Source organism: Trichechus manatus, unplaced genomic scaffold (assembly GCF_000243295.1).
Source record: "Trichechus manatus latirostris isolate Lorelei unplaced genomic scaffold, TriManLat1.0 scaffold00038, whole genome shotgun sequence".
NCBI lineage: Eukaryota > Metazoa > Chordata > Mammalia > Sirenia > Trichechidae > Trichechus > Trichechus manatus.
The window spans coordinates 6,170,370-6,197,345 of record NW_004443974.1 but is presented as its reverse complement, the minus strand read 5'-3'; the positions used below and the strand labels follow the sequence as shown (position 1 = coordinate 6,197,345).

General features: G+C 53.2%; 1 protein-coding gene across 3 annotated transcripts; it reads left to right on the top strand.

The window, feature by feature from the left end:
* The first annotated feature begins 509 nt into the window (after positions 1-509).
* On the top strand, positions 510-25,989 carry LHX6 (LIM homeobox 6). 3 transcript variants are annotated; one of them, XM_004375624.1, is made up of 10 exons: positions 510-692; positions 1,843-1,914; positions 2,265-2,447; positions 2,890-3,011; positions 11,972-12,192; positions 15,008-15,108; positions 15,325-15,420; positions 15,609-15,783; positions 19,045-19,148; positions 23,765-25,989. In XM_004375624.1, the coding sequence occupies exons 1-10, from the start codon at positions 609-611 to the stop codon at positions 23,783-23,785; spliced, it is 1,179 nt and encodes a 392-aa protein (XP_004375681.1). In that variant the 5' UTR covers positions 510-608; the 3' UTR covers positions 23,786-25,989. The 3 variants fall into 3 exon arrangements, with proteins under 3 accessions (XP_004375681.1, XP_004375682.1, XP_004375683.1); XM_004375625.1 differs by lacking the exon at positions 19,045-19,148 and having other exon boundaries at positions 547-692; XM_004375626.1 differs by lacking the exons at positions 510-692; positions 19,045-19,148 and adding an exon at positions 912-1,033.
* The last annotated feature ends 987 nt before the right edge of the window (positions 25,990-26,976 follow it).

The following is a 26,976-nucleotide window of genomic DNA, read 5'->3' as shown; positions in this document are numbered from 1 at the left end:
CATCACTGCAGGTGGTGTGACCATGGATCCCTCTTGTACCTATGACCGGGGTTGTGCCTGAGGGAGGTGGGTGCCCCTTGAGGTAGGGGCGGTAGTGAGAACTGGGTGGATGCGTGCCTTTGTATGTCAGCGTGTGTCTGAGTCTTCTGTCAGCAGCTCTGAGTTTCTGTGTCTCTGTGTCTCTGTGTCTCTCTGAGTCTCTGCCTCTCTGTGTGTGTCTCGCTCTCCCTTGGCTGGGAGGGGATTGGTCACGCATGACTCATCTTGAACCGAGCGGGGCTCCAGCGGCAGGGCGGCCGCCACCGCAGCTGGAGGGGGAGGAGGACGAGGAGGAGGGAGAAGAGGAGGAGGAGAAGGAGAAGGAGGAGGGGACGGGGGCCTCTCCAAGTTTGTCGGGACCTTCTTTGGAGGCAGCGGCAGCGGCAGCCAAGGAGGCCGGGGCTGGGCGCAGGCCGGGGACCGGGGCTGAGGCCGGGCCCGGGGCGGTGGAGCCGGCGCCTCCGCTCTCCTCCTGCTCCTGCTTCAGCTTCTGCTTCTGCGGCGGCCGTGGCCCCCCTTGGCGCTGCTCTGCTCGCTGTGCGCCCGCTGAGCCCGCCGCTCCCCGGCCCATGTACTGGAAGCATGAGAACGCCGCTCCGGCTCTGCCGGAGGGCTGCCGGCTGCCGGCCGAAGGCGGCCGCTCTACCGACCAGGTGAGCGAGCGAGCGAGTGGCCACGGTCCGGATTGGCAAGGGCCGGGACCCAACCGGGCCGGGCCGGTGGCGGGAGGCGGCAGGGAGGAGGGGTGCGGGGGTGCGCCTGCGAGTGTGTATGTGAGTGTGTGAGCGCGCACGAGCACGGGGCGGGGGGGGGGGCGCGGAAAGCGGGAACGCATTATGCAAATGTTGGAGGAATTTCTCAAAAAGCGATTTAGCAAAAACACAAGCGAATCAAGAGGAGGCGAGGCCGGTATTGTCCGTCTGAATAGGCGCTGATAGCGCCGATGCGCCAGGGGTTGTGCCGGCGCAACGCTGCGAATCCCAAAGCGGGGCCGGTCCTGGGCGCGCCGAAGGGCTGGAGGGTGTTTTTTCCTCCTCCTGGAAGCCTCTCTTTTCTCCTTTTGGTCCCATTTTGCCCCCGCTCTTGCCCCTATTTTGTTTCGGGTTTCCCTCGGACTGGCCCTCGAAAAGCGCCCAAATCCGTGTCAATATCGCCGCGTCAGTTTCGCCGCGCGCGCAATGCGGGCTGGCTGATGCTCCAGGCGCTCCGGGTTTTATTTTCCTTACCTCTCATCTCCTTTTTATTTTCTTTCTTTCTCTCTTTTCTCCCTTTTGCATTTTGTGCCGAGAGGAGGAGAAGGGAGCGAGGAAGGGGGGTGGGTGGAGAGAGAAAAATTCGATTTTTAATTACTACCATTAAAAAATCAAATTTGCAATTCTTTGGGCGGCCTGATGGATCTCACTGATTGACAGTTGGAATTGACACTCTGGCTACCTCTTATCTTGGGCATTCACGACAATTTCTAATTGCAGGTAGTTTGTGTGTGTGCGCGTGTTTTTTTCCCCCTCGGAGGCTTGGATTGCAAGGGAACTAAGCGATTACTTCAAGAGCCACGGGTTAAGTGCAGGGAGAGGGGGAGAGAGAGGGAAAAAATCCAATCCAAATTCAAATTGCTTCATTAGAGAGACACCGCTTTTGTGGGGAAGGGCTTTAAATGCCCACTACAAAGTTAGGACTCATTGTTCGGCGCGGGTTTATATAACAGGCGCGGGGAGGCGCTGGGCTTAGGCTGCCCGGAGCCAGTTCTGCAGCCGCCGCCGCCGCCGCCGCCTGCGTTCGCTTCCTCTACCCCCCCTCCCCCAGGTGATGGCCCAGCCTGGGTCCGGCTGCAAAGCGAACACCCGCTGCCTTGAGGGGACTGCGCCGCCCACCATGGTGAGTCCGTTCGGTCCCCGGTCCCCTGCGAACCAGCCCTGGGGACCTGGCCCGGCTTTCTGGTCCACGCGCTCGGCGACTTCCCGCAGGCGTCGCCCCTCTCTGAGCCTCCGTTTTCCAGCCAGAAATGTGGCCTTTGACCGCTTCCGGCACCCAAGACGCGCATGTTAAAAGTTGAGGTCGTCCCTTCCTCTCCAATAGGCCCTTCCATTCTTGTCCTCCAGCCCATGGCGGGGAGCCCCGGGGGGACTTCGTTGTCAGCACTCTAGAGCCCCAGATTTGTCTCCGAGACAGCGGCAACTCTGCGCGCCCCGCTCAGCGCCGCGCTCTCCCTCTCTTCTCTACTGCAGGCTCAGTCCGACGCCGAGGCCCTGGCAGGCGCTCTGGACAAGGACGAGGGTCGGGCCTCCCCCTGTACACCTAGCACACCATCCGTTTGCTCGCCGCCCTCTGCGGCCTCGTCTGTGCCGTCCACAGGCAAGAACATCTGCTCCAGCTGCGGCCTCGAGATTCTGGACCGGTATCTGCTCAAGGTGAGACAAGGGCGGGTGGTGTGTGTTTGTGTGTGTGTGTGTGTGTGTGTGTGTGTGTGTGTGTGTGTGTGTGTGTGTGTGTGTGTGTGTGTGTGTGTGTGTTGCGCACGCGCGCGGACGTGTATGTGTTGGGGAAGGGAAAGGGTGCAGCCCTGAGGACCGGCGGGAAGCAACGCCGGCTTCATTCCGAATCCCGGCTCAGCCTCTACTTGATTGGGCCGTCTTGGGCCAAGTGTTAGTTTTCTTTGAGCCCCCGAGTTCCCATCTGTAAAACGGGAAGAGTTTATTTCTGCCTTCCTAAGCCACAGTGTTACAGAAGAAAAATAGTCATACGCACCTTCTAAGCTCCAGCGTCTGGGTCTGCAAACCGGGCGGAGGAGGCTGGAGACTTGTGTGAAAGAGGTCAGCGCTGAGCCGCCCCTTTTCCCCGCCCCCTCCCCAGGTCAACAACCTCATCTGGCACGTGCGGTGCCTCGAGTGCTCCGTGTGTCGCACGTCTCTGCGGCAGCAGAACAGCTGCTACATCAAGAACAAGGAAATCTTCTGCAAGATGGACTACTTCAGGTAGGCTGCGGCAGCTGAGCCAGCAGTACCGCCGCAGGCAGGACCCGGGCGCTCGCAGAGGCCGCCTTTGCTGCGCGGGGTCTCCAGCTCCCAAGCTCAGGCGTCCCGAGTACACTCCCGGCGCGCCGCGCGGGCCCTGCCCGCCGGCACGACGCCGCGAACCCGGAGCTCCAGGCCGCGCGCAGGTACTGTCACAGGTTCGGGCCCGCGATCCGCCTCTCGTTCCCGTGGCCCGGTCGCGTCTCTGGCTCCGCCTCGGGTCCTGCCTAAGTTTCAGACTTCAGTTCCGGTCTCAAGCGCCTCGGTCGAGCTCTGAGGTTCCCGGCTCTGGCCCGGACCGGCTCCAGATCCCGGCCGCGATGTGGCTGCTGCTCTGGGTTCACGCTGGAACCCTACTCTAGCAGTGCCCGGGTCCTTCCGGGGCCGGACCCTGAACTCGGCTCCATACTCGTACCCTGACTCTGACCTGGGCTCCTCTCTGGGTTCGGGTTTCGTCGGGCCCCAAGCACTAGGCCCCATCCGTCTCAGATCCGATCCCATCCATATCCAAGAGCCTGGTCCTGAGCCCCGGCCTCGGTCTCCGGTTCTGCCTCAGCTCAGACTCAGGCGTCCCTTGCGTGTTGCATTTCGGGTCCAGGGTCCCACTGGGGTCCCAGCGCCCATTCCAGTCACAGTTCCGTCGTCGTTTCCAGCCCCGGCTTCGGCCTGTCGAGGATCCAGGCTCTGGCTCCGGATTTGGGTCGCCGGGATCGGAAAGGGCAGAGTCGGACGCAGCAGCCCAGTACCCTGAGTGGGAATTGCTCTGGGCCGTGCTTTCCGCGCGGCCAAGCCGTGTCCGGCAGCTCAAGACAGAGGTCCTCTTGCCATACCGCCATGTTGCCGCCACTTGTGGGCGCCTCGTTTCTAGCCACGCTGCGGGGGTCTGACCAGGTCTAGGGGTCGAGGTCACTGCGAGGTCAAGGGCGCCACGACTGACCGCCCCATCCCGGTGGAAAGATGAATCTGGCCTGATGTCAGGCTACGGGCCTACTGAGTCCCAGGAGACTGGAGTGGGATTGGTTCCTGGGAGGGACGCTGTTCACAAGTGCTTTCTCAGGAAGTGGAGAAAGCTGCTCTCTCACTGCCCCCCACCCCCACCCCCAGACATCCTCCCATCCTTGCCTCAGGAAAGGTCCGGGCTTCAGTCTTTCTGGGAAGACCTCTGCCCCCAGGAAGATCCTCTGAGAGTTCAGAGAATATGGTGGAAGGCAACGCCCACCTTCCTACCCCTGGTCTTGAGCCTCCAGGGTCCTGAAAAGAGAGAACTTTGAGTCTAGGGGAGGAAGTTTTCAGGGTTTGGGGCTGGGATGCTATGGGAAACCCATAGGAAGCCTGGTGAAAGGGGTTGATTCTTCCTTTGTGTGATGGCTGTGAAAGAGTGAGCAGCTGGGGGAGACTGGGGGGCTCTGCCAGGTGGCCTAGGACTGTGCATAAAAAGAGTGTATGTGTGTCACATTATCTGGAATCTGTGCACTTGGGCTGGGCAAATGTGTCACTGAGCTGTGTCAGGGGTGTTTGGATAGTGTGTGTGTTCCTTTATTGACAAACATTTTGTCTTTCAGTTCATGTGTGAACAGCGAGAATGTGTCTATATGTACATGTTGGGATTTTATGTGTTTGTGCAAGGTAGTCAAGACAGGATTACGGACAGGACCAGAGGTGAGAGAATGAGGTAGGGTGAAGGGATTCTGAAATCCCATCATTCCCCATCCCCACTCCTTCCTCCAAGAGGGCATTCCTGCTTAAAGCCTTCCACATAGGCAATGAGGAATCCAGGATGTGATCCTGTCTATCTCTGTATCTATCTATGCGAATGTATATTTGTGAATGTGGAACCCTGTGTGTATATGCCAGGGGGAGATTATCATTGTGAAGGGCACGCATTCACGGTTAAGCAGATGTGTGTGATGTGTGAACAGAATTTGATGTCTCCCCTGACACTTCCATCTGACTGTTGGTTTGGTCAGGGCAGAAAACAGGGGTTAGAGTTATGCTTAGCCACCTCCCTGCTCTAGGCCTGACTTCAGTTGGTTAAAAAAAAAAAAAAAAAAAAAAGGAAGGAAAGAAAAAGGCTAGCTGCTGTTTCAGGGCTCCTTGGACTTATCAGCTAGTCAAAGACAGGGCTCCAGCCTGGGGAATCCAGTAGGATGGTGTCTGGGCCTCACTCTGTAGAGGCAGGACAGGACCCCTCTCCTAGCTCTTCTGGTGACGATGGTCCTGGCAGTCCTGGGAGCCGCTTGCCAATGTTTTATCCCTGCATCTCCAGCCCCAGCTCATGCCCTGGCTAGACTGAGCCTCCTTGTAGGCTGTGCTTTACTAGTCTTTGTTGAACTAGACCTGACTCCACTGTTCAGAGCCTCCACTACCTCTGGTGGTGGGGTAGAGGGTAGGGTGTGCAGCTCTGGGGAGAGGCAGGAGCCTGGGCTCATCAGGCCAACACTGAATCATCGTGTTTCCTTAGGCAAGCCACTGCATCTCTCTGCCCTCAGTTTCCCCCTTCCAGTGTTGTCTTCCTGAGCTGCCAAGGAGGTCAGCAAAGGGGAAAGGTTTGGTAATGGTCCCCCGGTGTCAGGTGCTGTGGGTGCTGTGAGTAGCACATTGTTACCATTGGCAGGGTGGTCACTGGACACAGTCCATTGATGTTATTTCCCCTGTGCAGCTTGAGGAACAGGGCCTGCTTGAAAGGATGGGGGCTGAGCCATTTCTGGGCTGCAGGTTCTGGGCACTAATCTTTCTCCAGTGACAAGAGCCCCCAAAACAAAACTAAACCAGATCTTTTGTTTTTTGTTTTAAAAAAGGAGAGAATAAAAGCTCCCATCGCCTGGGTAGAGGACAGAATTGTGGCTCTTCTGCGGAAAGGCCAGGGCTTTTCTCATCATTTCTCCCTCAGCCAGGTCTCCCTAACCTCTCCCTGCCAGTCCTACCTGTCCTACCTGTATCAAAAATAATAAAATCCACAAAAAGGGAGAGAAATAGCCGGCAGAGCGCCAAGCAAGGACTATTGTGTGCTTGGAGAGGCAGCCCAGGCTCTCGGTGGCTGCTGTGAGGTGGCTGCTATGAGGAAGCTCTTCCTGGAGACAGTGTGAACAGTGGCATGAGAGAGAGTTCCCTTCTTGAGAGCTGGGGCTCAGGGAGGGGTCATGTGCTGAGATTCTCTAGGCTTCTGTTTCCTAAAGCCAAGCCCAGGGTCAAGAGTCTGGTGGTATGTGGACTGGAGCACCTAGCCTAAAGAGAGGCCAAGATCTCCCATTAGGGTGGGTCAGCGGGAGGGAGTAGTCAAGACCTCAAGGCCCTCTGGTCCTCTAACCTCAATTCTATCCTCCATCTCTACGCTCCTTGCCACCTTCCTTCTGTCTATCTGGTAGACCCTCCTTCAATCCCCACCGGCAGAACCAGTGTTGGTGGCTCAGGAAGTTAAGAGGTTAGTAAGGAACTCCAAGTTCACCGGGGAAGGGGAAGGTGGCTACAGAGCATGGGAGGTGGGGGTGGTCGTAGTGCTGCCCTTGGCTCATTTGTATTACTGGAAGGGGGGTTGGTTCCACTGGCTCTGTGCCCCTGGCCAGGCCACTGAACCTCTCTGCCTCCGTTTTTTCAACTCATCCTCCAAACAGGGAACTCACCAGCCCTGGGGGTTCAACTAGATTCCTACCTCCACCCCTCACCACCTGAGAATCCTAATAGAAGAAAATTACCATTTGGGAAATGTGATAATGCTTTTAATTTCCACACTTTTTTTGTGAAGACCATTTTTTCTTTCATTTTCTTCCAAAAAGCAAAGAAAATTCCTTGGGAAAAAATAGTGTTCCTTGCTGAGGTTTTCACATCTCCACTGCCCTCAGCAACCACACCCCCAAACAGCCTCCCACAGTCCTCTCACTTCCGCCAGCTTGCAGCTGCTGCCCCCCAAATGGGGCATCACCCGATCTGCAGGGCCCTCCTGGCTCCTTCAGCCTCCTAGAGCATGTGCCTATCGTATAGCTGGGGAGACTGAGGCCCTGGGAAAGTAAAAAATCAAGTGCCCAGGGTCACAAAGTGAAGGAGAGAGTGGAAGAGGGGCTGGACAGGGGCAAGGGCACCCATCATCAAAATGCACTGCACCCTTCTCTATGCCAGGAACCGTGTCAAACCTTTTACACGCCTTAGCTCATTTAATCCTCTGATCTACCATGTGAGTATGATACTCCCATAACTCCCACTTTATAGGAAGGGAAACTGAGGCCCCGAGTGATGAGGTCACACAGCTAGAAAGTGGCAGGGTCTGGATAGGCCCCATGACTGACTGGCTTCACCATCCCTGCTCCTAACACCGCAATACTCTCCTTCTATATCTGAGCTATCTCAGCTGCCCCTCGGTGCAAGGTGGGGCCCATCAAATGGCAAAGACCCTTCTTTGCTTGTCCTGAGAGTCCCTACCCAATTTGGTTGGCTCCTCAATGAGCATGAGAACACCCACTGTGTACTCTGATGTGTGACGCTCCTTGGGTGGGCCCTGAGAGCACTAGGGCAGGAGCAATTTTGCCAAGATTAGATCACCAGGGTACCTGGCCCTCTTGCCTTCTAACCATGGGAGTGGGGAGTGAAGGGTTAACCACCTCCCCTAGTGTTTATGGGGGTGGGGGTTCAGAGAGTGCCCTGGACTGGGCCAAGGCTGCCAGAGTTCCTGTCCCTCGGCTTGGGTCATGTGACTTAAGCACCCCCCACCCCCCACCCCACTCCCAGCCCTCTCTGGCCTTACAACTCCATCCCAAGCCCAGTCTGCGGGCTCCAGCGGGAGAACCATACCCTCCCCCTGAGCGAGGGTCCCCGGGGAGGCTCAAAGCCGGGAAGCGGCCCCCCACCGCGGCCAACAGCGGCCCAGCGGCCGCCAGCTGTTGGGGGACAGATGTTGGGGGAGCCGAGAGGGGAGCTCGGGGGAGGGGCCTGGGACAGGACCTCCGAGGCGGCGGGGCGTTTTAACCTTTTAATTGCTGGTTCGGTTTTCTCCGGCTTCTTCTCCAAAGGGTTTTGCATACAAGGGAAGGAGCAGAGGGGATAGGAAGGGCTCCACCTCCAATCTCCCCTGTTTCACACATAGAGTCTAAGGCCGTCAAGTGAGCATCCTGAATACAAAATAAGTGAACTCTGTTTTGAGTTTCCGTACCCGAACTTGGTAACTAACATTCGCGTTTCCACTTGGAGCTTGAATTTTCCCATATGGAGAAGGAGTAGCATAATTTCAGGGAAGAGGTCGTAGTGAGACCCCAGTGGGCTCCAGGTCATTGAATTTGTTAGGTTCTGAGGGTTTACTAGGCATCCAAGTGAGGTAGGCGGGGAGAGTGGGGCTGACCTGGCCTTGGGTGCACAGATCCCTCCGCACGACCACGGATATTCAGATAATCTGTGCTCCCCACTCGGGGAATATGTGGCAAGACGGTGCGCCGTGCTCACCCGGTTCCTTTCGGCTGGCCCCAGGATGTGCAGTGTCTGTCTGACACCTCTTCATCCTTAAAGCGCTTCAGTACTTTGAGCCTTCGTCCAGGGCGCACCAGGACCCAGGGAGGGGCGCGCGCCGCCTGGACCTCACAGTTAGGCGGGGATGGCAGTAGGCGCGCCTCCAGATTCCTTCCGCGCTCCCTTTGCGGCTTCTGAGCGCCCCTTTCTTGAAATTTCGTTGCGTCTGCCGCCGATTTCGCAGTTTCCGGAATCCGGCGGCTCAGGACTCTCAGCCTGCCTGGAGAGAAGCCTGTTTGTCAGAGCCTCGATCCGCAAGCCTCCTCCTGCCGCTTATTTGTGCCTCTGACCCCTGCCCTGGGTGGGGACGCGCTACTGGAGCGGTCCGCAACGCATCCAAACCCGAATAATGATTCCGCGAAAGATCCAGGGCGAGGAAGATTTCGTTGCCTGGGCTGAGCCACGGCTAGTGCGGTAGATCCTAGAGATGGAGACACACCTGACATTTGAGATGTCATGCTCAGGGTATTTCCCCTCCCTGGCCTTGGGGACCGGGAGAAGAAGATGCTTGGAGGTCACTCGCGGCGCCCGCCTTGGACTGCCCAGATGGAGCCACTGCAAGCGACCTGTGTAGGCGCAGGCCGGGCCCAGGCGTTGGGGACTTGGGGCGAGAAGATCCGTGCTATGCGGGGAGTCTCGAATGCGTCCCTGGACTTGCCCCGCAAAGCCAAGCGCCAGGACGCCGAACTGCACACTCTGGCGCCGCGCACTGGCCAAGGCGCACGGAGACCGCAGGCCGGAGACGCCGACAATCTTTCCTAGCTTCTGAGAGCTGGGACCTTTCCTGCACTGTCTCGCCCCTCTCCCTGGGGATCCTTCCCCTCGTCCCCTGCCTTCCAGAAAAGGCTGGGCCCCAGACCGGGTTCTCGGGAGTTTCCAGGGCCAGCGGCCCGAAGTGGCAATGCGGCGCGGTCAGACTAGGACTTCTTGTTCATCCACCCCAAATCCTGGCTTTCTCCATCTTCCACCTCGCCGTTCAACTCCCGTAGGTTGCTGGTCCTTTTTGCACCTCCGAGAGACCGCAGCCCCACACTCTGTGTGGCCTTGGACAAGTCGCTCGCTGGTTCTGAACCTCCGATTACATACATGCCAAAGGAGCACCAGAGCACCCACTTCGCGGGGCTGCGACGAAGCTGACAGGGTGCAAAGAAGGCGCTGCGCCCCAGAGCCCTGCCTGCTGCAAGGGCTTAGCACAGGGCAGGTCGCCTCCTACTCCTGAACCACAAATAATCTAAAGCTAGCCCCTCTCGGTGGCCAGAAAGTACTCCCAATACCGCCAGCCGGGCGGCGGAACTCAGGATCGGCCCCACAGCGGGGGTGGGCTGCGGTGGGCAAAGCAGTTTCCTCTACCCTCTACTGCAGGATTGGGAACAGAGACCACGGGTAGTGCTGGGCTCTGCCCAGGGGAAGCGGAATTTCCAAGGTTGAGCATTGCGTCTGCTTAGTGGGGCTGCTGACGGTCAAAGACGCGCCCTGCGGCGTGAGCAAACCGTGCCTTCCGGGTCAATGTCCCCTTGCTCTCTTTGTCGGAGAGAGAGGGCTCTGGGGCGCTTCCAGGAGCTGAGAGTGGCCGAGCCGGGCCTCCTGGTTCTGCCCTCAGTTCGACCAAAGACCGTTTATTCAACCGGCAGTTACCTGAAGTTGCCAAGGCAGTCGAGGCTGTAACCAGAGCGTTTTTTGCTGGGCTGGTTTATTCACGCACTCTCAAGCGTTTCTGAATGCCCCTCTGGGTGGAAGGGTACCACCCTGGGGACACAGAGGCAGATTTCTTAGTCTCGTTCCCCAAAAGGAGGTTGGGACTCTGTGGAGGGGGAGAACCAAGAACCAGACATTTATAAACCTGTGTGATCAGTGCTGAGAGAGCCGGTTGGGAGCTGTGGGACTTTGCTGGAGGGCGTATTGGGAGAGGTAGCAGCGTGTGCAAAGGCCTGAGGAGTGGGAAAGTCCTCCAGGGAGGCCTAGCACTGAACTTCCAATGTGCTTGACTGAGACTCATGCTTGGGGGAAGGGGAAGGAAGATTTGAGAAAGATTAGGGACAAAATGGGCTGAGTAAACCCCAAGGATCTTGGATGGATCTGAGGGCACTGTGGAGCCACCAAAGGATTTTAAGCAAGGGAGGGACAAGATTCAATGTGTACCTTGGAAACTTTGCTGTGGCTACTGTGTGGAGGGTGGGTTGGCAGGGGCGAGACTGGAAGCAGGGAGACCAGGGCAGAGACTGGCAGTGAGGTGAGTGGATGATGGGAACCTGGTCTAGTATGGTGACAGTGGAGATGGAAAGGAGGAGATGGATCCACAGATGCTTAGGAAACAGAACTCATGGCCCCTGATAATCGGTTGGTGTGGGGTTAGGTTTCCAAGCTTGAGGCACTGGATGAGCTGTGGCATCATTCCCTGAAAGTGAGTGTACACCGGAGGAAACTGAGGCTTAAAGGGTTGCAACAGGGTCACAGGGAGAGTCATCCACAAAAGGAATAAACCCTCCTTGGTGCCCAGGGGTCAGCCCTGAGCTGACCTCTAGGAGAAGGGCAAAAAGAACTATGCTGCATCCTGGAGGGACTCCCAGACTGGTGGTGGATATAGCCATACCCAAATAGCCACTCTGCAAAGTGGAGAGAAGGAGGAGAGGAAGAATTATATCAAGGAGGGGAAGGGACATCCGAGCTGGGCTTTTGAGTCTGGGTAGGATTTATTTTGTCTTTTTTAACATTCAGTGTTAGAACGCTCCAGAGTCTGGTTCCTTAGGCTGGAATCCTGGTATGCTCGGAGTAGCTGGGTACTTAGTTGACTGCAAAGTGCTAGACAAATAGTAGTAGTCATTGCTGTTGTCATCTTTGCTCAGCTCAGGGCAAAGAAAATGAGGACTCAGAGGGGTTGAACAATTTGCCCAGGGTAGCATAGCCAGTAAGTTCATATCTCTCTATTCTTCCAAGAAACTCTGAGCTTCTCTAGAGCTGGGGTTACAGCTCATTCATCTCTGGAAACTGGCTCGGGTTCCTATCCTTTCCAGCTGTATGACCTTAGACAAATTACATCTGCAAAATGAGGATCAATTGAGATAATCCATGTAAAACACTTAGAATCTTGCTGGGCACATGGTAAATGCTAAAAATTGTGTCTATTATCATTATTACTATGTTTTCCTAATAGTTACGATCTGTCTTAATAAACAAATAAATATCATATACAAATATAAGTGCTTATGGTAGAAAATTTGGAAAACTCAGGAAAGTACCAAGAAGCAAATAAAAACCATCCACCAGCTCACCATCTATGTGGGACTTGGCTGTAGACGGGTGGTGGATCCAGGCAAAAGAAAATGCAAAAGCCTAGGTAGGCAATGAGGCTAGGAGGCTGGGAGCAGGCGGCGTGGTGGTGGTGGGGCTGTCTGAGCCTCACCATGCTCCTCCCCGGCCCGGTGTCCCCGCAGCCGATTCGGGACCAAGTGCGCGAGGTGCGGCCGACAGATCTATGCCAGCGACTGGGTGCGGAGGGCACGCGGCAACGCCTATCACCTGGCCTGCTTCGCTTGCTTCTCGTGCAAGCGCCAGCTGTCTACGGGAGAGGAGTTCGGCCTAGTGGAGGAGAAGGTGCTGTGCCGTATCCACTATGACACCATGATCGAGAACCTCAAGAGGGCCGCGGAGAACGGTAACCAACTTGCACAGCCCAGCATCCAGCTGCACCTCTGCCCCCAGCCCTTTCCCACTCCACCCCAGCATCCCAGGAACTGCCCAGTGCCTCTCCCTAGATGGCCTGGAGGTGGGCTGGGGTGGGGCTGGGCGTGGAGCCAGTGTTTCTGGCTCTACCGTTTATTTGCTCATACTGCATGACCTTGGACAAGCCACTGCCCTCTTTGCAACTGTGTTTCCTCATTTCTAAAATGGGGCAGATAGCTGAGCTGGTGTAGTAAAGCCAGGAGACAGTAAATGCTAGAGATGATTCTCCTAATGGTGTAGTTTGCTCCATTTTTGGACAGCTCTCATTGGCCTGTCTCATCCCCTCAAGCTGCCTGGAAGCAGGCTTAGGCCAGTCCTGAAGAGAGGACACGACCCTATTCCCCCAACTTCACCTCACCCTAGAAGCTCCAAGCCCGAGGTTTGGGGGGTGGGGGTTTCATCCTGGACCAGGATCTCTAACTGTACGGGGACAGAGCTCAGACCTCTGAGACAGGACACCTGTGCTCCAGTTTGGCTTCTGGCTGGCTGTGCTGTCACATGAAATTTCCTTGTCTCTGGGCCTCAGTCTGTGCAAGATGGATGTTGGGCTAGAATGATTCCTAAATCTTTTCTGGTTCTGACATTGCGATTACCGAAGACACATAGGGCAGGCTCAGGTCTTTGGGGCGATTGTGAGGGCTGAGTCACAGGTAGGATGGGGGCTGTAGTAGGGGTGTGGAGGCTGGGTTGTGGACAGAGGCAGGGACCCTTTTTATAATACCCCTGTCCAGGTCTGTGGAAGCTACTAACTTATCTGTAGCATGGATTATTTTATGTAACCCTAGGAAGTAGGTGGCATATCCCCATTTTGCAGCTGAGGAAATAGGTAGAAGTTATCTGCAGTATGTAACTTGCTGAAGGTCACATACTAGTATACCTGCCTGACTCCAATGCCCAGACTCTTAAACCACCATACTATGCAGCCCACCCCGCAACCTCCAAAACAAACAAACAAAAAAACCTGTTGCCGTTGAGTCGATTCCGACTCATATTGATCCTATAGAACAGAATAGAACTGCCCTATAGAGTTTCCAGGGAGCGGCTGGTAGATTCAAACTGCCGACCTTTTTAGTTAGCAGCAAGCTCTTAACCACTGTGCCACCAGGGCTCCAGCACTCCTTAATCAGAACTCACAAGGCTAGGGAGGCTGCTGGGATGTGGCTGCCTCCATGGGTTTCATTTTCCCATCTAAAGCATAGGCACACCAATTCTTGCACTGCCAGTTCCCCCAGAGGATGTTATTATCACTAAATGTCTGCCCCATCTCTAGCTCGACCTCTAGGGTGGGGATATGGACTGCCTGCTTCAATTTCCAGGCCCAACCTGGGGTCCAGTTGGAGTCTCACAGAGTGCCCCTGCCCTTGACCATGCCAGGACCATCACTTTCTCCTGCCAGGATGAGGGCTAAGTGGGGAGCAAGTGAAGCTGGGGTGCTATAAAGTTATCTGCAGTGGCAGGCAAGTCAGCAGTGGAGCTGGGCTGGAAACCCAGGAGTCAGAGCCAGAGCGTTCCCCTCACCATGGCCCATCAGTGACCCCAGGCTCCTTCCACCCCTGGTGGACCAACTAGGACCACCCCTAGTCACAGCCTTGCCAGTTACACACTACCTCTCACAGCCAGAGGGCCTCGGAGGCTCCAGCCTCCAGTCTCCCTTATTGACCAGCCCTCACTGTTGGCTACTGTTTTACTTTTTAGACTTAAAAACAAAACAAAACAGATGTTCATTTAGAAAAACTAGAGAAAATGGGTAAGCAGAAAAGAAGAAAAGAAAGATCACACCAAATGCCACCACCCTTCTTATTTTATCTTTCCAGATTTTTTCTATGTATGTATATAGGAGTGTTTCTTTTGTTTTATTCCAACATAATTTCTTCCTAATTACAATATATTACAATAAATTGTGAACAGTGGTTATCTCTGGGTGATGGAATTGCTGGTGATTTTTATTTTCTTCTTTGTGCTTATCTTTATTTTCTGAGTTTTTGGTAAGGAGCATATGTTACTTTTGTATTTAGAAAAATAAGGTAGTAAAAAATAAATGGGAATATATTTAGTGGTTTAGTATGGTTGTAAAAGTAATATAAGTGGGAAAAAAATCTAATATATACTCCACTTAACAAAATTAAACCTTAGAGAAATAAGGTGGCATATGATTTTTGTAAAAACTTTAACTATTACAGAAATGTAGAAAGTAGAGAGTGTCCTTAATCGTACCCCTCGGAGGCAACGACCGCTAACACCTTGGCGTATATCCGTCCAACTTTTTTCTTCTACCCGTTTTTACAAAAAATGGGATCATAGTTCTGTAACTTGCTTATTTCCAGTCTCCATCAGCAGTTGGTTTCCCCCAGTTTAGCTAGGAGGGAAGCCCACTTTGGGGGGCTAGGGTCAGCCAGCTTTCAGAATCCTAGTCGAATGGTCCGGGACAGAGGTTTTGGTTTGTTTTCTTTCCTCGGAACCGAAGTTTCCTCCGCTGTAAAACGGGGATAACGGCGCCCTTTCCCAGGGCTGTGAGATGTAAATGATATACCGAAAGAGAAGCGTCCGGTACGGAGCGGACGCTCAGAAACGCGAGCTCCTTCCCCAAAGACTGAGCTCAGAGACTAGGACCCGGGGCTCCCCACTCCCAGCCAACTCCGCTCCCGACCCTTCCAGGGACCAGCTCCCCCTACCCCCGACCCCCATCCTTTCCAGGCTGCCACTAGAAGAGATGGGGTCGCGTGGTCAGCCGCTTCTGTCGCCCCCAGGGAACGGCCTCACGCTGGAGGGGGCAGTGCCCTCGGAACAGGACAGTCAGCCCAAGCCGGCCAAGCGAGCGCGGACGTCCTTCACAGCTGAACAGTTGCAGGTACCCGGGTAGGCCGCGCGCGGCCGGGGCATGGGCGGGGCCTCGGGGGCCTCTTGGCTCCTCCCCCTCGGCCCAGACCCGCGGGTGGCGGAGAGGGGCTGTAGCTGCCTGGGGCGTGGCCGCCGGGCTGGAGTCTCTGATTGGGCCGGGGCCTCTGAGACCCCCCGCGCGCTACTGCCTCACCGCCACCCACTCCATCCCCTTGGCGCCTGGCAGGTTATGCAGGCGCAGTTCGCGCAGGACAACAACCCCGACGCGCAGACGCTGCAGAAGCTGGCGGACATGACGGGCCTCAGCAGGAGGGTCATCCAGGTGGGGCCTGGCGGGGCGGGGTCTTTGTGTCTGGGGAGGAGCGTAGAGACCTGGGGGAAGGCCCTAAAGCGCGTAGCTGGGCTTTGGAGCCGCGGGTCGCGACGCACGTGGCAGAGTTTCCTCAGCCGGTGACGAGGCGAGTGCAACCTGTTTCCGTGAGGTTGAGGCTGCTGAGGCTGTCGTTCCAGGTGTGGTTTCAAAATTGCCGGGCGCGTCATAAAAAACACACGCCGCAGCATCCCGTGCCGCCCTCGGGGGCACCGTCGTCCCGCCTCCCCTCCGCCCTGTCGGACGACATCCATTACTCCCGGTTCAGCAGCCCCGAGCGGGCTCGCATGGTCACCCTGCATGGCTACATTGAGAGTAAGTGACCGCGGCACGTGGGTCTACCGGAGAGGGTGGCGCAGAGGAGCGCGCGCGGGGTGGGGGTGAGGTCGAGGCCAAGGCGTGGGGGAAGCCTTACAGAGCCTTGCGGGTGAAGATCTGGGCGCGAGGAGTTCCCAGGTCTGCCTCAGTGGGTCAGAGCTCTTAGTACAGACAAGCCGTTCAGCCACTGAAAAAAAGTACTTTCTAAGCATCCACTCTGTTCCGGGAGACTAGGGAGAGAACAGGATGATGGGTCCCTGCCCTTGGGGAGCCTGTGTTCTGGTGGGGGAGACAGCCTGGAGCGATAATCAAACAGAGAAGGGTGTCGTTTTAATTGTGATAATTCTTGTAGGAAAGGTGCTGGCTGGGAATGTCTAGAGATGTGGACTGGGGCTGTCTCTCAGCAAACTGAGACCCAAACGATGGGTAGGAGTTAGTGAGGTATCACCAGTTGGGGAGGAAGAGTGTGGGCAGTGGAACCAATGTGGGCAGGCTTTGTCCCAGAAGGAATGATAACATGGGAGCGTTTGGTGGAGTGGAAGGCCAGAGTGGCAGCAGCACCCAGGCTATGGGACTTTGGGCAAGTCACCTAACCTCCTTGAACCTTAGTTTCCTCATTTGTAAACTGTAATAATAATACTTGCTTAGCTCACAGGGTTGTGAGAATCCATTCATGCATTCAGTAAATACTTTTTGTGTGCCTTCTGGGTTCTAAGCACTGGGATACAAAAGTTAACACAATAGGCCAAAACCTCTGTCCTTGTGGAGCTGACATTCCAGAGTGGGAGATGGGTGGAGAGACAATGAACAAATAAAGGAGATAGGGCAGGCATGTCAGCCACGAATGAGTGCTGTGGGGGACATGGAGGGTCATGGTGGACTGACCTTTGAGTGGGAACCTGGAGGAGTGAGGGAGTAGCCACATGCATTTCTGGGGGATGAGCATTGTGTGAATCTGCTACTGAGTAGGTGTTTGTGGCAGGTTTTCTTTCTCTTTGGGGTTGTTTTCATTGATCATTTCCTTGAAGCTGGGCATTATGAAAAAAACAAAAGAAGTGGCCACAACATACTCACACACATGGCAACAAACAAAACTCCTCCCTTCTCTGGCTGCAGGAAAAAGGGAAAGAGAAAAGAGGTCAGAGAGAGAACTACTGTGTATTGAGCCCCTGCTATGTGCCAGTCTCTGTACTGACCAGACTATTCATGTCTCTAAACATCAGAGATCGCTATCTGCATTGTATAGATGAGGAAACCAAGGGCCCACAGTAAGGTAGTGGGGGCCAGTATTCCTTAATGGTTGAGCATGGGCTTTGGAGTCAGACGACCAGGCTTTATATCTCACCCGCCTGCCACTTACTGGCTGTTTAACACTAGTCAGGTTTCTTAGCTTCTCTGAATATCAGTCTCCTCATCTGTAAAAATGAAGATAATAAGAGTACCTATCTCAAAGTGATGTTGTGAGCGTCAAATGAGATGACTGATTTAAAGTCTTCAGCACTTAGTAAGTACTGAATAAGGATTAGCTGCTATTGTGATTTTGGTGGTTTTTGTTGGCAGAATTAGGGGTCCAGAGTCCCCATTTAGGATCCTGACTACTGCCCTAGGCTGCCAGTTGAAACCATGTCTCTTTATACTGTTTCATTTCTCAGTCATCTGCTCAGTAAGAGGGACTTTTTCCGTGTTTGTTTTCTAAGCAATGACTTATGTTCAGGCTGCACAGAGCCCATGTTAAACACCTGGATTGTCTGTTAAAGGCACCAAGGATCAGGGGCTCTCTAGTTACCAGGGGTCTGGGCAACTAGCTAACATTTCATGTGGACAGTTGATAATGGATCTAGGTGACCCCCTCGGGAGTAGGGCCATGGCCTCCAGAACCCCTGGCCAGGACTCTGCCCACACATTTTGTTGACCAGGCCCAAACCTGTCTTTAGTGCCCAGAGGAGGGCCTGAAGGTACCCCTTTCTCATCCCCTTGAGGCAGAACCCAGTTTGGGGCAGGAGGTGCGCAGTGCATATGGACCTGCTGCATTTTGCTGCGTGACTGAAAGTCATCTCAGCATTTTGCTTTACCATTAACTACAGTTGTGGGGCCGGGAATTTTCTGAAGCCTGCCAGCTGGGAAGCTAATGAAAGTATTAGAACCAGACACCAGAAAAATGAACTTTTGCTTTGCAATTAACAAAAATCACAGGATCCTGAGTTTCCTGGAGCCTTATAGCTTAGAATTTGATGATATCTTTGGAACCAGATCCCAGAAAAATGCATATACACACAGTTTGCTCTGTAATTTTGCACTATTTATGGATTTTTAGAACACCCTAGGTTGAGAATCCCCTATTAAATCCAATTACTTTATTCTACAGATGGGAGAACTGTGGCTCAGAAAGGCATAGTGACTTGTCCAAAGTCACATATCGGTTGTAAGTCTTTGTCCAGGGCTTTGTCCCCAGTGACCAAAGATGATGTCTAGGGAAGAAGAGACAGGCAATGATCTTTTCCACTGTAATGGTAAACAGGCTGAAGGATGAGAGATTTGGATCAGACACAAGGATGAACTTGCCCCAACAGTTTTAGGTGTTAAAATCGGGGCTAGAGATTCATTCTGCAAATATTTAAAGAGTACCTAGTAGATACCAGGCCTAGACCTAGACCTAGAATCTAGAAAACAGTCAAAAACTCCTGCCCTCATGGAGCTTGCATTCTGATTGATAAAGACAGATAATATCACATAAATAATAAAAATACATAGTGAGTAAGATGATGGTAAGTTCTAAGGAGGAAAAAAAAAGCAGGGAAGGAGGACAGAGAGGATTGGGGTGGGTTGTGATGTTGGGTTGTAATTGTAAATAGCGTGGTCTGGGAGGGTATCATGAAGAAGGTGACACGTGAGCAGAGTCCTCTAGGAGGTACGAGGGTAACCCTTGTGGGATAAGAAAGTACAAGGCCCTGAGGGAGGATCTTAATAGGTGGGGTACAGCCTTGTATGAAGGAGACATTCAATATATATTCATTTAGAGTGTTTATTTATCAATGGGCTGTACAGTTGTACCCTAGCCATCATATATCACTTCATAGATTATAAGGACTTTCACAAAGAACATCTCAACCAGCCCTACTGAAATCTTGCCCAGTGTGACCCAGCTGGTAAATGGCAGAGGTAAAACTGGTCCTAGGACTCCAGGCTGCAGAGCCTGGGGCAGGTGGGATCCTACATGGAGGCTGAGGGATGGGCTCCAAGGCATCCTCTCATCCACAGGTCAGGTACAATGTGGGCAGGTGCACTGCCGGCTGCCTTACACCGCACCCCCTGTCCACCTCAAAGCTGATATGGATGGGCCACTCTCCAACCGGGGTGAGAAGGTAAATGGAGCTAGGGTGGGTCTGGTGGGGTTAGAGCTCTCATGCTGGGGATATGTTTCTAGCAGCATTCCTTGTCGTTGGGTTGACAGCATGCTACTTTGTGGTGGACCCTCTCTGCCTATCACACTCAGGCCACAGCCCTCTAGGCACTCACCCTAGGCAGCTGCAGTGGGTTCTCTGTGTGCACTGCCATTCGTAAGAGCCTCTCTTTAGTCCCCAGTGATGGTTGGTCTTCTCCAGATTTATGAATTTTGTTTCTTTACTGAAGCTTTGAAGTTCCAGGGAGGGCTTACATCATACACCACCTTGCCTTTGTCGTCTGACTGGTTCCTTTACTTCCTGCTTTTCATTCCTGTCTATTGAGAGTGGAAATCTGTGCTGATGGGGGCCCAGGTTCCAGCAGGCCAGCAGGTGACCTTGGTTAGCTGGCCTGGGCTTCTCTGTGGAATCTGTGTCTCTGGTTGTCTCAGGCGTTAGAAGTAACCGGCCAAAGATGTCACCCAGTCCAGTGGCATGAAGGTGTGTGTGTGTGTTTTAAAGCACTAGAACTCTTTGTTTAATCTTTTCTGTAACACAGATGAAAGTGGGTGGGGCAGCTCTGGGTAAAACCTCAGAGAGGGTAGGAGCCTCACCTCCTTCTCTGCAGCTCTGAGAAAACTCATGGTTAGCCTTGAAAGCCACTGCTCTAAAACAACGTCTTGCTTTAGAAATGGGGAAATTGAGGCACAGGTAGTTCCAGGTCACCAAGCCTGGATAAGAACCTGTGCATTTATTCATTCGTTCATGTACATTTCCTATGTACTGACTTGTGCCCAGCAGCCCTGAGTCAGTTACCAGGGACACAGATGCATAAAGCATGGTCTCTGTCCTTGAGGAGGCCACAGGCTAGAGGGGGAAACAGACCCTGGCAGTGATAACACAATGTGATGAAACTGTGATGTGGAAGCCCAGGGCCCTGGGGATGGGGCACAGGAGAAACACTGGAAAGGCTTCCCGAACAAGGTAACATCTAAGCTTGAAAGCAGAATCAGTTTGTTGGGGAAGGAGGAAGGAACAACTAGCATGGGTCAAAAGATTGCATGTCTGGTGTTCTTGAGACACGGGCTACAATGTCTCTCAGAGAACCCCAAGCGATTTCATGGTGCTGGCCCACAGGAGGAAGAGTGGTGAGGCGAGGGCCTTGGGGCTGCCAGGTGGAGGAGCCTGGGCTTTCTCCTGGAGCAGTGGGAGACCCTGGAAGACCTGTTTCAGAAGTATTACTGTAGCAGCCTCAGAGAGTCTGGGTTGGCGGATGTACAGAAGACAGGGAGCCCAGTGAGTCAGTGGGTGTCGCGGTCCAGGGAGAGGGGGCCAGGGCCTTAGAGAGGGAAGGGACCTGGATGGCACCCTCCCATCCAACAGATCCTGGTCTTGGCATGCCTCAGAATCACCTGGGCAGCTTGTAAAGATAGATTCCCAAGCATTGCCCTAGAATTTGACTGGGGAGATCTGGGGTCGGGCCCAGGGATCTGCATATGTAATAACAAGCCCATGTGATTCTGATGGGCAGCCAGGTTGGGAACCATTCCTCCAGAATAGCCCTTACCACTCTTCCTCCTGACTGAGCACCTACTGTATACCAGACTCTGTGCTGGGCACAGCGGGGGAAGATGTATAGCCTCGTTGGACAGATATGTTTATAAAGTAAACGGTAGTGTTCAATGCAAAGTCCTACAGAATCTGGGGCTGGGCTGAATGGGGGTAGGTAATCATGCGCCAGGAACATCCCCTCTGATGTTGTACTCACAGCAAGAGCTGCTGTGTGTTGACGGCCTCTTCTGTTTGTGGCTGGCCCTTTACACACGTCTTCTGGTTGATGCCTCCTAACCACTTTGTAGGCATGGGGATGGCTGTCCTCTTGGTAAAAATAAGGAAACCAAGGCTCATAGAGGTGACATAGCAAGTCTGTTGGACTCTGAAGCTTACACAGTTCAATAATTGCTTCGCTTTGTGTAGCACTTTGTAGTCTACAAAGTGCTCTCTCTGACTTCATCCTTCACAGCCTTCCTGGGAGGAGGATAGGGATGATTATAATGAATTCTGCTTCATACTTGCAGAAACTGAGGCTGAGATAGAACAGGCACTTGCCCAGGGTCACACAGGGAGCATGGGCAGAGCTGTCACTGATCCTACAACTGCCTGACCCCAAGCTGGCCTTGATCCCAAGAGCTGCTCCCCTCCTGCAGGAGAGCATTTGCCTGTCAGGCCCTGGTATGGGAATGCAGAGGTGAGATGCCTCATTCCCTGAGCCCTCAAGTAGCTCGTGGTTTAGAGCAGGAGGCAGGCAGCTACACCCCAGGGTGATGGGACAAGTTGGGTGGGGGAATGAACATGGCCTTTGAGGACCCAGAAGAGGGAATGATAATCAGGGGACGAGAAGAAGAGCATTCTATTTGGAGAGAACAACACGTGCAAAGGCAGAGTCATGGAGGAACCTGGGTTTGGGGAGACTGCAGTTGGTTAGTGTGGCCAAGGCACAGGAAAGCTAGAGGAGGAGGCAGGGCCACATAATGGAGGGCCTGGACCATTGAGCCAAGGGGCTTGGGCATTATCTGAGGGCAGTGGGGAGTCTTGGGATTGTATAGGGCTGGGCTCCATGCTTGGAGAGAAGCCCTTGTCTCCTGGTTGCTTGGCTCAGTTTGTGGTTATGTTTGACTCAGCCTGTGGTTATGTCTGGCTCAGTATGAAGGATGAGCCCATTCTGGCCTCTTAACAGCTTTGGCGGGAGAGGGTTTCTGGCCCCTGGGTTTGGCTGATGAGCCAGAGTTTTCTCTCGCTGGACTGTGTCCCCAGCTTTGCATCCAGAAGCCCTGCAGAAAAGTGTCTCTCCCTCCTTTATGACTTTCTGCTGTCTCACTGTCAGGCCTTCCTGCCAGCTCCCAAGGATGTTTTCTGTCTACATCTTGCCCAGACCCATGGGGCCTGGTAGACTGCAGGGTGTGGGGCTGTGTGTGGTCAGCACAGGACTATATGAGCTTTCCCTCAAGTCCCTCCAGGCCTGGACCAGCCTAGCTTTGAGAAGACTCACTGTCCCTCTGGGCAGGCTCCAGAATCCACTCATAAAAAGTGTTCTCACTGGCCTGGCCAGGAGAGCAGTGCTCTGAGCATTTGTGGTAGCGCTTTCTGCCTCCACCACATCATCATTGGCCACACATGCCTGTTTGAGTTTCCAGAACCACATTTCTTCCTGGTCATGTCCTGTGATCCCACAACTTCAGAACTTGGAAGGTTCTTAGAAAGCAAGATGAAGCTGTCATTGATCACATGGAGAGATTGAGGCCTACAGAGAGTAAGGGTCCTACCAGGGTCATCCCTCTTGAGTTTCTCTTGATAAGTAACCAAAGCCAAGTGTCCCTGGGACCAAAAAGGAACATTGCCCCAGATTGGATGAGGCAATGCAGTATGAGTTCTGGAGTCAGGCAGACTCTAAATCCCACCTCTGCCACCTATCTGTGAGACCTGCAGTGCATACTTTGATTCTCTGAGCCTCAGTTTCTTTATCTGAAAAATGGGGATAATAATAGTTCCCACCACCTAAGGTTGTTGTGAAGAGTAAATGCAATAACATATGCAAAGAGCCTAGCATGGTATCTGACACACAGAATGTACTCCATAGGTATTGGTCATTATTATGATTACTACTGTTACAATACTCATCATCATTACCTTTCCCCCACCTCCTTCTCATGGTGATCAGTTCTGGGCGGGTAAAATTCCTGATCAGAAAACAGAATTGATGGGTTGCCAAGCCTATCCTCCTCTTTGAAATTTCCTCTTGGCACATCCTATTGACCAGCTGGCCAGTAATCCTTGACCTGAACTTCAGGGAACTGGCTGTGTTGATGGCAGCTGTGAGATACCAGCCATGCACTTTGGGTGGAAGAGGAAGAGGAAAATGGGCAGAAGGTCCTGGCCTCTGTGTGTGTGTCAGGCATGTGTCATGTCTGGGCCACCTGCCTCTCAGCTTTGTGAAGATTAAGTGCATGTGAAGTGCTTGGCCCATTGCCTGGTATGTAGTCAGCATTCAATGACTGTTGTCATAGGGGCCTTTGAGAGGTAGGGTCAGTGTGGTGTAATAAAGAGAGCATGCCTGGGAGCCAGGCCTGGGTTCCAATCCTGGGTCCACCTCTTCCTAGCTGTGTGATCAAGGGCTCAGCTTAACTGACACCTCTCTGAGCCTCAGGGGCCTCCCTGTAAGATGGAGATGATATAGAATTCCCTCCTGGGGTTGAGGTGAGGCTTCAGTGAAATCATGCATGTGGCGCACTTTGCCCAGTGCCTGGTGTAGGGTACAATGCCCAGTAAACGGTACAATGCTGCTGTTATGATTGTATCTCAGTGAATCCTCCCCATCATTCTGAGAGAGAGATTTTGTCATCCCCATTTTACAGATGAGGAAACAGGCTCAGAGAGGTGAAGTGAGTTGCCCAAGGTCCCACAGCAAGTAAGTGACAGAGCCAGGATTTGAACCCAGATCTGGGCCATGCCCACCCTCCTTCTCTATGCCTTTGAGGACCTCTGGGGGGCTGCCAGGGTGGGGCCCCGGTTCAGCCACTTCCTGTGCCCTCTTCTTGCAGGTCATCCTTTTTCAGTACTAACGCTGCCGGCACTTCCGCATCTGTCCGTGGGCACCCCACAACTGCCCCTCAGCCGCTGAAATCCAGAGTCCGAGCTGTGGCCAGGGATTCATCTGCCCCCACATCCACTCCCATCCACCAGCCTGCCCACCGCCAGCTCGGCCCCCGGGCCTGGCCTTTTCCTTTCCTGCTGAGAACCAGAACCCACCAGGAGCACCGCAGAGTCCTCCCCTCGGAAGGCAGAGCTCCCTGACATTTGGAATCAGGATGAAAACAACAGCTTATTTTCTCCATTTAAACAGGAGTCATCTTCAGCTTAAGCTGATTACAACAGTGAAAGGCAGAATTGAATTGCGTGATGCCAACAGCCTTCTAATTTACAGGTTTTCTCTTTCCCCCATATTGGCCTTTATTTACTACTTCCTTGGAACCATCTCTGAATTCTGAATAGCCAACAACTCCCAATGTATCTACTCTGTTGCTTTCGTCTGGAAAACTCTACAGTGTTTGTGGGATGTCCCCAAAGGAAAAGTATGCTCTAATTTTATCATTTCCATCTGTCTGGTTATGTCAAGTTAATTCAGAGAGAGAAGAGACACTGACCAACACTGAGAGGCCTAGTAGGGCAGAGATGGAGGCCTGCCCAGACCAAGAGGCAGGGGGCTGGGGGGCCTGTGACCCCCACTGGTTTGGAGATCAAGGAGAGGGACGTGGCACACTGGGCCCAGAGAGGCACTAGTCATTTTAAGGAGAGGAAAGAGAAAACTCGGCATGGAGGGGGCAGACCCTATCCCTGTCTAATTATCAATCATGGAAGCAGGGAACACAGCAGAGATAGTGTTTGATCTGTGTGATGACATTTCAGAATGTTTGGTCAGGTTACAGTTAGGGACCCTTGTTGGCCACTTGTTGACCTTTGATGGGAGGGCTTGGGCTCAGTCTCTTCTGAGGGGACAGTGAGAGGGGAACTGGATCATCCTGCTGCAGTCCTTGGGAACAGAGCCCAGTGAGATGGCAGTCAGCATGTTAATTCCGGGCCCATACTGAGTATAGAGAGGGTGCCCACTGCCTAGGTAGTAGTGCCCAGCCCAGGGTTCCAGCTGGCCCCTTTGGGCTTCCCCACCAACCCTGCCCAGAGCCATCCCCACCTGCTTCTGAGAATGGAGGCCAGACACAGCTGTGCTCACATCTGCCCCATCTTGCTGCATCTCTTCACCCCAAACCAAAAGGCTTGGGCTACACGCAACCATGATTGATGTGTCAGGGGACATTCACTTGTCCCAAGCTAATCCTTTAGTTCTGGAACTCCTTAGTGTCTTGATGCATTTCCCTCTAGAGGCTGCTATTAAGCATGTTTTAGCCCAGGTCCTCCTTTATGCTGTGGTTAACCTGATATGTTGCTTCTGGAAGGAGACTCTAGGACAGGGAAAGCAAGTTCATGGTACATATCCAGCAGCTGTGCTTGTTTTTACCCATGGCAGATATCAGTCATCAATTGTAGCGCTGTCTATCTCACTGAGTCCAGATAAAGTTTCAGAATCCAAATGCTTGAAGTTGGCACTTAAAATGAAAATCTATATGCCGCTCTTGCTCTGGGACCTGGAGTAGGGCTAGGCAGGGATGTAACCTGAGAAAGGAACATGCTTCCTCTCCCTTGTGAACACATTTACAACTGACACAGGGCAAAGAGAAGGCACCACTCAGAATGTGGTCATTGCAGCTCAGTTTAGAACCCATCCAGTGAGTAATTTGTGCCTGGCCCTGTGCTGGGCACTGTTGTTAACAGGGCCAACTGGGACTGATCCTTGGCCTTGGGAAGCTCTAACCTTTCCTTTGGTTTTTGCTGCTGACGGTCAAGCCCCATTTGGAACCATGTGGTAAATGGCCAGCTGAGCCTGCCCAGGGTCTCCCAGTACCCACTCTGCCTTGAGTCTCCCCACAGGATCTAGTCCTTCCGTGGATCACATGGCCGTAGCATGTTGCAGTTCAAACATGTCTCCACTACCCTCACAGAGCAGCCTGGGAGCGTACAGGCCGTCAAGACTATTTATTTAAATACAAAACAAAAGGGGAAAACACACATGGAAAAAAAAAATGTAAGCACTTTTTTGTAAAACCAATGTCTGTTTTGTTACATACCTTTCATGTTGTGCTTTGTAAATGTCTTATTTGTGTCATAAATAAAGTTAATGCAAGTAGAAGTGCTGGCACTTAAATCCAGAACATGGTGGGATTCCATTTCTTTCCTGCTCTTTGGTTAAGGGTTCAGGCCCCTGGCTCCCACAGTTATCTGGGCTGCTGGACAGTGCAATCCCCCTTTCTGGAAACTTAGTCCTGTTTCCTGGTTAGTAAACTGCGTTATAAAGGAATGGTAGGGGGTTTCTTCTTTAAGTACTTGGTCACTGCTGCTTGTTATCCAAGCTTTGTAGGAATTAGGCTGGTTGCTGCCCTGTGACCCTCCCTGAACACATGCTGTCTGCTGGGCCCTGTGCTGGCTTTGCAGACTCAGAGACGCGTGCCAGGTGGACCCTGCCCCAGAGGAGCGCCCAATCTGGTAAATGTCACAGACATCCCTATAGCATGCTGTGGGGGCCCAGGCTGGGGGGCTTTTTGAGCCGGATCCTATCTGGTGAGCATTTCATAGAATAGATGGGAATTGATGGAGGAGGGTACTGGGGACAAGGGGGAGGTACAGAGGAGCCTGTTTGGAAGATGGGGAAGAGTTTGGTATGGCATGAAGTGAAGGGAATGACAGGTGTGAGACAGGGTCTGCCCAAGCTGCTTCTGCAAAGGCTGGGTCTCATACTGGCCATGTCAGGTTCCAGAGCCACCATACAATCTGGGGAGTGAGAGAGAGTATCTATTCTGGTGGTTCCCCCTCCCACCCCTTTTTTTTTAGCTGTCTCCCAGTGCAGCACCTGAAGCAGATGGGTGGAGCAGCCTCGCTGGGCATGGAGGCTTCTTCAGCTCCCATTGGTCTGCACAAAAATGAGCTGACTGTAAACCTCAGTTCATGGTATACCATATCATTGACTCTACAGGGCCCCTCTCTTTTTTATCTTTCATTCTCAATCCCACTTCTTCCCCCATCCACTCTTCTGATCCATTTTTCAAATGTTGACTTAGCTATATGCACATTATTGAAAATATATATATTCACTTAGTTTAGTCTTATTTTTATATGTGTGTGTTTCTTTATGTGAATGTCCCTT

Excerpts from the sequence above, each read along its gene's own strand:
- LHX6 (XM_004375624.1), top strand. The coding sequence starts at position 609 with ATGTACTGGAAGCATGAGAACGCCGCTCCGGCTCTGCCGGAGGGCTGC. Across the intron at positions 2,448-2,889 it reads TGGACCGGTATCTGCTCAAG|GTCAACAACCTCATCTGGCA; the intron begins GTGAGACAAGGG and ends CCCCCTCCCCAG. Across the intron at positions 3,012-11,971 it reads TGCAAGATGGACTACTTCAG|CCGATTCGGGACCAAGTGCG; the intron begins GTAGGCTGCGGC and ends GTGTCCCCGCAG.